This window comes from Sus scrofa, chromosome 2, assembly GCF_054392235.1.
Source record: "Sus scrofa isolate SSC_HxYL_T2T_F1_AM1 chromosome 2, Sscrofa_HxYL_maternal_Yorkshire_Landrace_v2.0, whole genome shotgun sequence".
NCBI lineage: Eukaryota > Metazoa > Chordata > Mammalia > Artiodactyla > Suidae > Sus > Sus scrofa.
In genome coordinates this window covers 161,152,710-161,167,360 of record NC_139384.1, presented here as the reverse complement: position 1 = coordinate 161,167,360, position 14,651 = coordinate 161,152,710, and the positions used below count along the sequence as shown (strand labels likewise).

The following is a 14,651-nucleotide window of genomic DNA, read 5'->3' as shown; positions in this document are numbered from 1 at the left end:
CCCCTAGCCTGGGAGCTTCCTAGGCCACGGGGGAGGCCCCAGAAAGCAAAAAAAAAAAAAAAAAAAAAAAAAGAAAGCAAGCAAGCAAGCAAGGACATGGCCCATGTGCATGCAGTCGTGGGCAGCAGATCCCAGGGGATGTGCAAAGGGCTCTGGAGCAGAAATGACAATTTCCTCTACTGACCCCACGGGGAAGAGATTCTGCTGCCTTTGGAAGAGGTGGGGTGAGGGGACGGAAGCCTAAGAGAACGTTTAGGTGTGTCTGGTTGCTTTTTAGGTCAAAAATCATTTCAGTAAAGTGGGGACATAAAAATGTACTATGTATCAGTTTTTGCTGCAATCACCATCAGTCTATTGCATTTCAAAGTATAATCTTCGTTGTCAGGCAGTAATTACAAATCTGTGGTTCACTTTTAATTTATTGAGTTTTTTTTTTTTTAATGGGGCTAAAGGTGTTAGATTTTAAGGAATCTCTTGCACATGGAAGAGAAGCAGAAGTCACTCACGCTTGATTTAAGAAAGCCTCTGGGAGTTCCCTGGCAGCCTAGCAGTTAAGAACTCCGTGTGGTCACCGCTGTGGTTCAATCCCTGGGCCCTGGGGAACTTCTGCATGTCTTGGGTGTGGCAAAAAAAAAAAAAAGAAGAAGAAGAAGAAGAAGAGAAAGGAAAAGAAAGCCTCCAACGTGTGGGAGCTTAAGGGTTACAAAGAGAGCACGTATCTTTAAGGAAGTTACCGAGACTGTGTAGGCAGGAAAAGCTCCACTCACAGATGACAACACATGTCTCTTGGAACCTGTCTCATTATTGTGTATATTTTCTTTCCTAGAGACTGTAAATCACATTTTCCCCTCAGAATGATTTCCCGTGCTTTCAGATTCTTGGAATCGAAAACAAAGCTGATGTGTCCTGAGCTTCGGAGTATGTGGCAGCCACTTTTCTGAGGACTCTTTTCATCCTTACAACAGCCCCTGATGGAGGTTCTATTATTAGCTCCATTTTACAGACGAGAAAACAAAGTTCAGAGAAGCAAACTGACTTGCCTGAACATCCCAGGGTGTAGCAGCAGAATCCAGGTTGACAGCAAAGTGGGGAAGGTTCAGCCTGAAAGGAGGCCCCAGTCAGGCTTCGTCATTCACTACCGTTACCGCCTCGGCATCCACTGGGGCGAACCACCCCTCAGCCTCACTGTCCCACCGAACCCTGTGGAAGCCTCTTCTTCCCAGATCCCACCCCAGCGGGAACATTTTGTGACTTAGCTGATGAAAACACACCAATGCTTTTCAAATATTACTTTAGATTTTCGAACTCAGAGCAATTTGTTTTGTTTGTTTGTTTGTTTTTGGCCATGCCCACAGCATGCAGGAGTTCCCAAGCCAGGAAATGAACCCACGCCACAGAAGCAGCCCAAGCCACAGCAGTGACAACACCTAATCCTTAACCCACTGTGCCACCAGGGAACTCCTTAAAGAGCAATTTTTAACTCTTTAACCCTGACACCTATGGTCAATTAATCTTTGACAAGGGAGGCAAGAACATCAAATGGGAAAAGGAAAGTCTATTCAGCAAGCATTGCTGGGAAACCTGGACAGCTGCATGCAAAGCAATGAAACTAGAACACACCCTCACACCATGCACAAAAATAAACTCCAAATGGCTGAAAGACTTAAATATACGACAGGACACCATCAAACTCCTAGAAGAAAACATAGGCAAAACACTCTCTGACATCAACATCATGAATATTTTCTCAGGTCAGTCTCCCAAAGCAATAGAAACTAGAGCAAAAATAAACCCATGGGACCTCATCAAACTGAAAAGCTTTTGCACAGCAAAGGAAACCCAAAAGAAAACAAAAAGACAACTTACAGAATGGGAGAAAATAGTTTCAAATGATGCAACTGACAAGGGCTTAATCTCTAGAATATACAAGCAACTTATACAACTCAACAGCAAAAAAACCAATCAATCAATGGAAAAATGGGCAAAAGACCTGAATAGACATTTCTCCAAGGAAGATATACAGATGGCCAACAAACACATGAAAAAATGCTCAACATCGCTGATTATAAGAGAAATGCAAATCAAAACTACCATGAGATACCACCTCACACCAGTCAGAATGGCCATCATTCATAAATCCACAAATAACAAGTGCTGGAGGGGCTGTGGAGAAAAGGGAACCCTCCTGCACTGCTGGTGGGAATGTAAACTGGTACAGCCACTATGGAGAACAGTTTGGAGATACCTTAGAAATCTATACATAGAACTTCCATATGACCCTGCAATCCCACTCTTGGGCATCTATCCGGACAAAGCTCTACTTAAAAGAGACACATGCACCCGCATGTTCATTGCAGCACTATTCACAATAGCCAGGACATGGAAACAATCCAAATGTCCATCGACAGAGGATTGGATTCAGAAGAGGTGGTATATATACACGATGGAATACTACTCAGCCATAAAAAAGGATGACATCATGCCATTTGCAGCAACATGGAAGGAACTAGAGAATCTCATACTGAGTGAAATGAGCCAGAAAGACAAAGACAAATACCATATGACATCACTTATAACTGGAATCTAATATCCAGCACAAATGAACATCTCCTCAGAAAAGAAAATCAATCATGGACTTGGGAGAAGAGACTTGTGGTTGCCTGATGGGAGGGGGAGGGAGTGGGAGGGATTGGGAGCTTGGGCTTATCAGTCACAACGTAGAATAGATTTACAAGGAGATCCCGCTGAATAGCATTGAGAACTATGTCTAGATACTCATGTTGCAACAGAAGAAATGGTGGGGGAAAAACTGTAATTGTAATGTATACATGTAAGGATAACCTGACCCCCTTGCTGTACAGTGGGAAAATAAAATTAAAAAAAAAAAAAAAAAAAAAAAAAAAAAAAAAAAAAACTCTTTAAAATTTCGTCTTAAAAAGATTCTTTCTTTTGCTTTTGTTGTTGTTCTTGTTTTTCTTTTTAGGCATATGGAAGATCCCAGGCTAGGGGGTCAAATCAGAGCTGCAGTTGTCAGCTGGCACCACCGCCACAGCAACACCAGATCCAAGCCACGTCTGCAAACTATACCGCAGCTTGCAGCAATTCAAGATCCGTAACCCACTGGGCAAGGCCAGGGATCGAACCTGCATCCTCATGGATACTAGTCAGATTCTTAACCCGCTGAGCCACAGGGGGTTTTAATCCCTTTTATACATGATGAAGGCACAGGGGTAAGAAAAAGCCAACTTCTAATCCCCCCCAACTCCCTATTTCTGTCATGTCCTAACTAATCTGTCAGGAACCTTGTGAGAAGGAGAAAAGTGGGACCGTTTCTGCCCCCCCTCCATGCCCCTGTCCCGTTGACACTTCCGAAAGGAGTGCCCGACCCTAGCAAAGGCACTGGGAACTCAGCAAAGGACCGGCTCTGCCCTCATTTGGTGACAACCCACGGCACACAGGGGAGCACAGAGACGGAGGGAGCGAGGGGGCCGTGTCGTCTGTGCCCTGAAGGAAATCCCCTGCCTTTGGGGGGCGGGGGGGCCCGGGGATTGGGCAGGGGCACTCCTACCCCCAAGGCGGAGTCTGAAGAGGAAGCCCCGGCCAGGGGGCAGAGAGGTCCCTGTCGCCACAGCAGCACCCTCCAGGTCCCAGAGGGGCCACTTCCCTGCTGGCCCACGCTCGGGTCACCCTGCCCTCAGCGACCAGACACTGCCCTGACCACACCCGTCACAGCTTTACGCTCAAACCCTTCTTACGGCTTGGCTTTTATTTTTTCGTTTTAATGTATAGTTTTTTGGCTGGGCCCACGGCACATGTGGAAATCCCTGGCCCGGGGCTCGAACCCATGCTATAGCAGTGGCCCGAGCCACCCGCTAAGCCACCAGGGAACGCCTGGCTTCATTTTTAGACACATTTCGGGAGAGCAAAGTCTACCTGGTCGTGTTTGGACAGCTTATCTTAAATGTTTTATTTTGGGGAGGCTTGTTTTTTCAGGCTTAATTTCTCCAAAGAGCCCAAACGAATAAAAGGACACCAATGCCACCGCACACCCCAGACTCCTGCCTTCACGGCCGAGGGGGATCAGGGCAGAGAGCGTCCCCTCCCCCGAGCCTGATGCAAGGACTGTCCTGAGAGCCACCCCTCCGTGGCTGCCCCGCAGAGCCCAGGGACACCCTTCCTCCCCGTGACGTCAGCTGGTCGCACAAGAACCGGGCGGAGGACAGGCGCCCCCCAGGAGCGGAGCAGGCCCTCTGCTGAGGGGCACCCACTGGACTTCAGGGCCCTTCCTGCGTCGGTGTCTCCCAGCCTCTCTCCAGTCCTCCCTCGGCTTTCGCCCAATCCCTGGAACCCCCGTGCCATCAGCAATACACTTTCCAAGGCCGGCTGCTTTCCCCGGAGCTTACACACCTTTGTTTCAAAACAAAACTTGCTACCACTGCTCTGATGGGAAATCTGGTTTCACTTACCGTCAACGGAGGGCTGCCATAAACACCAGTGCAAGGACGTGTGAGCAAATCCCAGCTGGACACCGGCGCCTGCGGAAGCCTCCGCGCCCGAGGCCGGCTCCCTCTTCGCCCAAAGGCAGGGCGGCCGGTGTCAGAGGTGTTGGGCTGGCTCCCAGCTGAGGCTTCCTCCTGCGGGCCTGGGGGGAGCTGGGAAAGGGATGGACGTTCCTGCTGAGTGAGCAAAGGAACAAAGGCCAGGCCGTGCCTGTCAGACATCATCCATCGGGGCCCTCGTCTCGCCCCTGGAAGAACCTGGGGTGCAGCACCCCTTCTTGGAGAAGAGAGGCAGCTCCCTTGCCTTGGCACCTTCCAGGCTGACCCCAAGCACCACCCCCAGAGCCACCGTGGTGGTCTCGGAGGGCCCCTTCTGCAAGTCCGCTGGACTCTGCCTCCCTGGTGTGGGGTCGGCCCCAGGCTCCACGCCCGGAGCCCAAGGTCCCCGCCGGGGCCGGGGCAGCGCTTGGCTGGACTGTGCAACCTCTCACCAAGCACTGCCTCTGGGGTCCCTCGCTCCCCCAGACCTGCCCGCCATGCCAGCCCGGAGGCCCAAACCCAGATGGGTGTGCGGCTTTTCTGCTACCCCCCACGGTGTTCCCCCCTCTGCCCCGCCCACCGGCTGCCCACCCAGCTCCCAGCCTCACTGCCGCCCACTCCCCTTCCTCCCCCAGCTCTCGTTTCCTCACCAGCCCCTCCCTTGACGTGGGGATGTCAAAACGGACATTCCCTTTGCTTGAAGCCATCACCCACACCTTCTTCCCGTCTCGGCTGCAATGTCACTCTCTTCCTGGCAGCCCTGCCTCGTCTCCGAGCCAGAGCCCTTCCCTTAGACGCCCGCGTTTCTCCCACGCTCACGCTATTGGAATCACCTGTACCTGCTTGCGGCTCCAGGCCAGAGCCGAGCAGGGGGCCTGAACCACGTGGAAGTGCTTGTTGATTGACCGGAGGGGGCGTGTTAATTTCCGGGCCCACTTTCTACCTGCCCTGCCCTTGGTCCTCACCCGAGTTCCCCCTCTCCCAACCTTGAGGTTCCAGGTCCGTTTCCAGCTCTCCCACGAAACCGGCCCTTCTGGCTCCAGCACAACAGGATTCTCTGTCTGTAGATGGCGGAGAGCATCTGTTTGTGGAATGAATGAACGGAAGATATTATAAACGGAGCAGAGTGAGAAAACCAGGTCATTTAAAACACAAACGCATGATAATGACTTGTTTTCTAAGGCATGATTCCTACTCGGGGAAAAATGAATCTCAAAAATAAACCCTTGAGAGGCTGCTGGGAGGGGGGACAACAGGCTAAAATCACAAAGCCTGTTTGGGTTTTTCTTTGCAGCAAAGGTGAGATCCTAAGAAGAAAGTCTCTTTGAAGCAGTTACTTGTCCAGAGTTCCCACTGTGGCTCAGCGGTAACAAGGCCAACTAGTATCCATGAGGACACAGGTTCGATCCCTGCCCCCACTCGGTGGATTAAGGATCCGGTGTTGCCGTGAGCCGCGGTGTAGGTCACAGACGCAGCTTGGATCTGATGTGGCTATGGCTGTGACTGTGGCCAGCAGCTGTAGCTCTGATTCGACCCCTGGCCTGGGAACCTCCATGTGCCGCGGGTGCGGCCCTAAAAAGCAAAACAAGAAAAAGTTACTTGTGTACAGTTTGTACATGGTACAGAATTCGAAAGGCAGATGCCCTTGCTTGGTGCGCCGAATGACCGCGTTGGCTGTGCGGGGAGGTGGAAAACCCCCGTGTCCCAAGGACACAGCGTGAGAAACCGCGTTCCTGGGGGGCCCCCACCGGCAGAAAAGCGGGGCCCTCTGAGGGCGAGGACTCGGCCTGCAAATGTTGATCTAGGGTCTGTGGAGGGGGTGCCCGGGGCGAGGTCTCCGGGTAGGTGACCCCCAGGCCCAGGCCTGGCCGGCAGTGAAGCTGCCCTTCTGGCCTTGGTGACCACACCAGGCCGTGCGGGTGGCAAACAAGGGCACAGAACCCCAGCCCCCTGGGATGAAAGAGCCTCGGAGAACAGGCACCCCGGGCCTGGGCACCGGGGAGGACAGCGCTCTGGGGAGCCGTGGAGACCTGGGCAGGGCATCGGGCTCCCACTGAGGAGGAACAGGGCTCCAGCCAACGGTCTTCAACCTCAGGGCCACGTGGCCTCAGCTAGCACTGGGCGACAAAGAGCTTCCTGCATGTCCGCCTGTTTACTGACCCTGCGCTCCCGGCTGGACTGCAGGGTCTCTGAGGCCAGGAACCGGCTGTCATTTCCTCTTGTTAAAACCCCCCCACCCCCCGCCCCTGCCAATAACACTGAGCGGAGGACTGAGTCCATCTTGGTGGCCACCCAGAGCACCCTTGCTGAGAGAGGACTGGGACCCACGCGGGCCTCCCCTGCCACACGCACGCACACACACATCACACACACACACTACACACACACACACACAGTACCTGGAAACAGCCTGGGAGGGGAAGGAACCCCTGGGCTGCCAGGAGCCCTGGCCCTAGCATGGCCCCTGTACCAGTGCCCCACTTTGGGCCACCTAAGGCAAAGCCCGAACTCAGCTCTGGTTTCCCACACCTTCCAATCAACAGCTCAAGGGACCACAAAGCAATGGTTATGGCTGCTGTCCTGGCTGGAAGGTACAAAGGACAAAGAAGACCTTTCTAAATAATTCCCAAACTGTTGAGGTTACAATGGCCAGAAACCACGGTGGGCTGGGCAGCCGGGTCGAGCGAGATTGCCAGAGGCCTTTGGAACTGCCTCTGCGGCTCTGGAACGAGCTCCGTCAAATACGTGTCCAAAGAGGAGGCTCAAAGCCCCTGTGAGGCCAGGCCTGGCCGTCCTGCTGCCTCCACCGGAGAGATAAGAAAGCAGAGACCCGCAGAGGCTCCCGCCGTCCGTCCTCTGAACATCAGTAGGACGGTCCGGAGTTCAACCCATTAGGCCAGTACTAATTGCGGACTTCTTAAAAGCTCCAAGTGACTGACTGTCTGCCAAACTGAGGTTCTCCTTACGTTCCAGAAAAAAAAATCTCCAAGTGATGCCACCATTACAACAGGGCAGGACGGCTGGGGCTCATAGCCATTGGCTTGGTATTCTGGATTCTTGACATAGCTCAACTTAAATGTTTGCTTTTAATTATGTGCGAGTGAACTGGAATGCTCCCGGCATGTACCGATGTGTCATTTTGTTGTGCCTAAATTTAAATCATAACGCTGGGAGGCTAGTGCACTGGAAATACTATAACAGCCACTAAGTAAGCCCAGCCTGCTGCCCAGCGGCTACATTTCAATCGTGCTTTGCCGTTGTCACATGTCATGTACCCTAGAATTCTCAGGAAGTCATGTAAAAAGAGAAATCAAAAACTTACTTAGTAGAAAATATGGTTTCTGAAAAATAAGCCAGCTTGTCTTGGTGACGGAAGGGAGGAGTAAACACGTGTAAACGCCTGTTGTTTCTTAAGCCAGAAAATAGGACTTTTGGATAAACTGCAGAGCAGCTGAGGATGGGACCCAGTGGGGTCTCAGATCCTGAAAGTGGCAAATGTACCTTTTTCTCTGAACAGTCATTTAAAAAAAAGAATTTATAAAACTGTATCAAGCAGTCGATGGCAACGACAATAACACTAACAAAAACAACTCTGGGAAACAAGAGAAGAAATTTAGAGAAGCCGGCAAAGCATTCGATGTGCCGCTCGGGGGTGTCACCCTCGCCGGAGCCGGGCTCCGGGAGGAGGCGCTTAGACAAGCAGGCCTCGGTGGGTACACACTTTGGGCCCCCAAAGGCTCTGGCTTTCAGTCTGCAGCAGAATGGGGCACCCCTGGGGCATCTGGCCTCCTTCCGTACCGCCCCCCGGTCCCCGCCCATCCCGACAGGGCCGTCCTCGGCCGGTGGGAGTGATCCCTGCCGGCGAGGGCCCTGGGCTTCCTGCTCTGATTCCACTACACCCGCCTGCCTTCGTTTATCCACGCAATGGATCGCGCTTGTGCGCCCGATGCTGAGACTGTAACAGACAGCAGGGACGTGGCTTTTCCCCGGGGAACCTCACAGGCTCCTGGGAGGTCAGACACAGCAAGCACAAGATGCGGGCAGGAGCACGCCGCCTCAGAGGGAGCTGACAGAGCACGCAGGAAGGGGCCCCCAAGCCAGGTGCAGTGGTCAGGAAACACTTCCCAGGGGACATGCCATCAAGGATGGGACCCGAAGGATGAGCAGACGTTCCTTAAGCAAAGGAGGAGAGTGGAAAGGCCTCCTGAGTTCCCGGCCTGGCTCACTGGCTAATGAGCCCAGCCGGCATCCACGAGGATGTGGGTTCGATCCCTGGCCTCGCTCAGTGGGTTAAGGATCCAGCGTTGCCATGAGCTGTGGTGTAGGTCACAGACGTGGCTTGGCTCCCGTGTTGCTGTGGCTGTGGTGTAGGCCGGCAGCTATAGCTCTGATTTGACCCCTAGCCTGGGAACCTCCACATGCTGCAGGTTTGACCCTAAAAAGACGACAACAACAACAACAACAACAACAAAAGTGCTGTTGGTGGGAATGTCAGCTGGTACAACCACTATGGCAAACAGTATGGAGGTACCTTAGAAATCCATCATAGAATTACCATACGACCCAGCAGTCCCACTCTTGGGCATATAGCTGGACAACGCTTTGCTTGGAAAAGACACACACACCCGCATGTTCACTGCAGCTCTACTCACAATAGCCAAGACACGGAAACAACCCAAATGTCCATCAACAGTTGATTGGATCAGGAAGATGGGGTATATATACACAGCGGAATACTACTCAGCCATAAAAAACAAAATCATGCCATTTGCAGCAACATGGGTGCAATTAGAGACTCTCATACTGAGTGAAGTAAGTCAGAAAGACAAATGCCATATGACATCACTTATATCTGGAATCTAATATAAGGCACAAATGAACCTTTCCACAGAAAAGAAACTCATGGACTTGGAGAATAGACTTGTGGTTGCCAAGGGGGAGGGGAGGGAGTGGGAGGGATGGGGAGCTTGGGGTTAATAGACGCAGACTGTTGCCTTTGGAAGGGATGAGCATTGAGATCCTGCTGAGTAGCCCTGGGAACTATGTCCGGTCACTTGTGGTGGAGCCTGATAATGTGAGACCAAAATGTATACACGTATATGTGACTGGGTCACCTTGCTGTCCAGTAGAAAATTCACAGAACTCTATAAACCAGCTATCACGGAAAAAGTAAAAATCATTACAAAAAATAAAAAATAAACAAACAACAACAACAAAAAAGAAAGGCCTTCCAAGTAGAGGGAACAGTATGCCCAAAAGCCAGGTGTCAAGAGTACACAGCCAACTCGTGCTGGGCTTTGAGCTTCGTCAAGAACTTTGAACCTCACGACTGGAGTCAGGGAGAGTCGTTTCTGTTCAGGGAAACATGAAGAAAGCCTACAGAATCTGACTTTCTCCCAGGCCCTGGCTTACACCTCTTCCTCTTAGAGTCCATACCCTCCCCCGCCCACCCCCAAAGTGGCAGGAGGTTACTCTTTATTTCGTCCTGCCTTCCTCCCAGGCGTGAGTTGCTCATCCCGCATGCCCTTCATCTCTTTCCCTTCTGTCAGCAAAGACGTTTGTTTGCATGGTGATCATTCCTGAGCCAGGGCCGAAATTCAGCTCTGGAGTGCCCCTGTGGCCCAGTGGCTTAAAGATTCAGCCTTGTCACTGCTGCAGCTTGGGTCCCAGCTGTGGCGTGGGTTTGATCCCTGGCCTGGGAACTTCCACATGCTGCAGACACAGCCAAAAAATAGAAACAAGAAATTCAGCTCCTGCGCACACAGGTGCGGGAATGTTCAACGAAGGTCAAAGTCCCTCGGGGGGACACGGCTGCTCAGAGGATGGGGCCCTGGGAACCTGGCAGCTGCAGACCCATCCCAGGCCCGCTCAGAGCTCACTCAGGAGGCCGCCCATGGAACGGGTCCCAGGACCCCGGGGACCTGCTGCTCATCGACTTGCAAGTCCAAGTGCCATGGTCAAGGGCACAGGCTCTGGGCTCAGCCCCCCCAGTTCAGTCCCAGCTCTGCCCCAACCTCAAGAGGCTCAGTTGTGTGACTTCAGGCCAGTTACTCGACCCCCTAAGCCACTGCTTCCTCTTCTTGAAAATGAGCGTAACAATCAGAAAGCCTCCCTGAGAGGATTCTTGAGAGGGTGGAGGAGGTCAGGCATGCAACGCGCTTGGCAGAGTCGGGCACGCAGGAATTGCCCAATAAAGACTAAAGAGCAAAGCCAGTCATGTCTGGGACCCCATTTCAGTCACAAACGGGCACAGGGCGTAAGGCAGCAGGCCTGGAGAGTCGGGGCCGGGGTCCGGGATTAAACGCAGCCCGAGGAGTGGGCTGCTGCCTCGGGGCATCACGCGGTCACCTCTGAGCCCGCAGTTCAGACAAGCAGGTGGCCTCAGGGCAGCCGGGAAAGGGCCAGCACGGGGTCCCAAGTGCGCAGCAGCGGGTGGAGAGGAGCTCTCCGGAAAGGGCTCAGAGAATCTGAGAGGAAGCTGGGCTCCGCCATCTCCGGGTGGCAGTCCCGAATCGTGCCACCATAAGCCAGCCTCAGGAGGAAAAAGACAACTGCATTCATTTAACCAAGAGGGCCCAGGGAGCTGAGTCCAGTTTAAACACGGTCATCAACCAGTCTCCAGTTCCTGGCTCTCCTTCCTTCTGTCTTGGCTTTGTTCCCAGGCAGCCTTCTCTCCCTCAAGGGGAAAAGTCAGCCAGCAGCTCCAAACGGAGCAACCCCAGCAGAGAGACCTCACCTCCTCCGCCGCTGCTCCGGCCCAAACCCCGAGGCTGACATTCCCGAGCTTGCCCGGGTCACCTGCCCGCCTCTGAGCCAGTCACCGCGATGAGGAAAGAGAGCGCTGTCATCCGCCAGGCCTCTATCACGGCTTCGATCTGGAATCCAAACCGTATGAACTGAACGTAGAGAATCCCCTGAATAAACAGGGGCCTTGATTCTGGAAGAAGGTGGCATCCTAACACACTAACAAACAAACCGCAAGAGTCCAATTCGGAGGCCAAGCATTTATTTGGGCTCGGCGAATTTGGGGTACACAGATGTAGGCAGAAAACCAAATAACATTCTTTTTTTTTTTTTTAATTTGATGGTTTTTACTATTCCTCCATTACCGCTGGTTGACAGTGCTGTCAACGTTCCACCGCACAGCAAGGGGACCCAGTCACACAGGCGTGTACACATTCCGTTTCTCACATTATCCTGCCCCATCACGAGGGACTAGATAGAGGTGTCAGGGCTACACAGCAGGATCTCCTTGCTTATCCGTTCCCGAGGCAGTCGTTGGCACCAAAGAATGTTCTGGGACAGGCAGGGGCCTCAGGATTTTAAGAGGAGGCCAGCTTCAGCTTTAAGCGTCGCGCTTCACGGGCGGGCGAAGTGGTCACGAAGGAAAAGGTCGCGGTGGGTCCTTCCGACAGGACATTCCGGTTTCTCGGCTGACCTGGCACGTTGGCGGTCAGGTCCAGTTCAGAGGACGGAAAGCAGCAGGGGCAAGGCAGGGCCTCTGGAATGGGTGCTCCAGCTCTATTTTTTTTTTTTTTTTTTTTTTTTTGGCCGTGCCTGTAGCATGTGCACATTCCTAGGCCAGGAACCGAACCTGTGCCATAGCAGTGACCTGAGCCACAGCAGTGGCAGTGCCAGGTCCTTAACCTGCTGCACCATGATGGGAACTCCTCCAGCTCTATTTTATTTTATTTGTTTTTAATTTTTATTTACTTATTTATTTGCTTTTTAGGGCCGCACCTGTGGCATACGGGGGTTCCCAGGCTAGGGGTTGAATCGGAGCTGTAGTGGCTGGCCTACACCACAGCCACAGTAACGCCAAATCCGAGCCACATCCGCAACTACACCACAGCTCACGGCAATGCCTGATCCTTAGCCCACGGGGCGAGGCCAGGGATCGAACCTGCGTCCTCATGGATGCTCATCAGACTCATTTCCACTGCACCACGACTCCAACTCCTCCAGCTCTATTTTAAATGGCTCCACTCATGTCATCTTTCACAGGGGAAGGAGGACACACCAACAAGGGGTGCCCTCGGTTTGCCCACGTGAGAGACACGTCTGTGGCCAGATGTCCCTGGAGCCAAGCACTTGGCCTCCTGAGCCTCCATGTGCTTCTGCCGCAGCCGCCACAGGCCTGGTCCTCGGCAGAGGGTTCTAGCAGCTCTGGACGGGAGGAGCTTCTTCCCACAGATGGCCTTTGCTGAGAAAGCAGTTCTGGGGAAAATCAGGCACAGCTGGTTTGCACAAGCCCCCAGCTAGTGCCTTCAAGAGAGGCTGCGAAGGACAAAAACTAGGGGCGCTGAGTGGGGGAGGGGAGCAGGGAGATGCTGAAACGCCTCTGGCTCTCCAGAAGGCTCGGCCCCTCAACCACGGAGCACAGAGGCCACGGGGGGGCTGGCAGCCTTGGGCCGGGAGGACAGCAGGGAGCATGTGCCTTCTCCCGCTTCTTCCCAGGGTGCCCTCGCCCCCACCCCAGCACCCTCCAAACGCCGCGGTCCCGTGAGTGCCCCGCTTCATCCTGCACACACGTCTCCTGGGCCCTCGCACTCATTCAGCAATGGGATGAGCAGCCACAGAGGGCCAGGTCCTGTGCCAGTGGGTCCCGGGCGGAGCCCCCACGCTCGCGGAACACGCAGCTCTGGAAAGGGTGCATTCTTGGCTTTTAATTGCACGAATTACACGTATTCCAACTCTGTCTTTCCCACCGGGGCCATCTGACCCGACGCTCCGCAGCGAGCCGCCCTCAGAGGAAGCCGTCACACACTTGAGGTTTGTCGGGCCGAGCGTTCTTCTGCAGGAGCACATCCTAACTGCGCCCTGAAGGAGCACAGAGTTTGGTTTTGACTGCGTTTAGAAAGAGGTCCCAAAGGGGGAACATCACGAGACGCTGCCCTCCCACCCCATCCCCAGCAGCCATCTGGGGTCACCAGTTCCCAGTGCCCCTTCCCGACCAGCTGGGCCGGAAGCGGGCACACCTTGCCCGGAAAGAGCCAGAGCGTAAATGTGTTAGGCTGTGTGAGCTTACGGTTCTGTCCCCACTGCTCAACTCTGCCACTGCATTGAGAAAGCGACCACAGGCAACACGCCAGTGAAGGCGTGTGGCTGGGTGCCAAGGAGACTTCATGTGTGGACAGTGACATTTGAAATTCGTATCACTGTTATGTACAACGAAATAATATTCTTCTTTTGATTGTTTTTCAACTATTGAAAAATCTAAATATCATTCTCTCTTTTTTTTTTTTTTTTTTTTGGTCGGGCTCATAGCATGTGAAAGTTCCCGGGTCAAGGATCAAACCTGCGCCCCGGCAGCAATCCCCTGCAGTGACAGCTCTGGATCCCGCTGTGCCACGAGAGACCTAAACAGCCTTCTTGGCTTGCTGGCTGTACCAAGGCAGGCAGCAGGCTGGATGTGCCCTGTGGACTGCAGTTCTCCAACCCTAGTCTCTGTGCCAAGAAACCATACACGTGACTGTTGGTCCCCTCTTTCTGACACACGGCGAGCACACCACACACAGTGGTCTGTGCCTTGATGTTCTCACTTTGCGACGGGTCTTAAAGATCATGCCACATCCGTTCATATAAAACCTCTTCATTTTTGCCTTTGGCATAACATTACATTTCATTCCATGATGACACATTTGCCAGAATTTCCATAGCCCATCACTTGCTGGGGTGTAGTTAGGTTATTTTCTTTCGCTATGATAAATAATGTTTCGGTGAAAATTTTTGTACAGGAGTTGCCGTCGTGGCTCAGCGGTTACCGAACCCGACTAGGATTCATGAGGATGGGGGTTCGATCCCTGGCCTCACTCAGTGGGTTAAGGATCCGGCGTTGCCATGAGCTGTGGTGGAGGTCACAGACGCGGCTCGGATCCCGAGCTGCTGTGGCTGTGGCTGTGGGCTGGCAGCTGCAGCTCTGATGTTACCCCTAGCCTGGGAGCCTCCACATGCGTTGGGAGTGGCCCTAAAAAGAAAAAGGGAAAAAAGAAAACATTCATTTCTGCCACTCGGGCTTGTTTCCCCATACCCGCCTACGTCCACACGAGGTCTTCTCTGGGATGGCGGAGTGCCGCAGTTGGGCCAGGTCAAAGCTGGAGCCTTGAGAGCGTG

The 14,651-nt window shown here is 53.2% G+C and overlaps 1 protein-coding gene across 3 annotated transcripts in view; it reads right to left on the bottom strand.

Annotated features, from left to right (window-relative positions):
• The window catches only part of LOC110259538 (uncharacterized), a 61,653-nt gene that overhangs the window by 31,485 nt on the left and 15,517 nt on the right, over positions 1-14,651 (bottom strand). For 2 of the 3 annotated variants that reach the window (XR_014839167.1, XM_085015119.1), the window contains 2 exons: positions 5,504-5,619; positions 4,467-4,652 (listed from right to left, as the gene is read on the bottom strand). Coding sequence is in view for 1 of the 3 variants with exons in the window: in XM_085015119.1 (XP_084871245.1) it covers positions 4,467-4,652; positions 5,504-5,619 (302 nt within the window). In the remaining 2 variants the exon portion in view is untranslated. Of the gene's footprint in view, positions 1-4,466; positions 4,653-5,503; positions 5,620-11,530; positions 13,359-14,651 lie in introns of those variants that run through there. The other variant, XR_014839165.1, reaches the window with a different exon arrangement.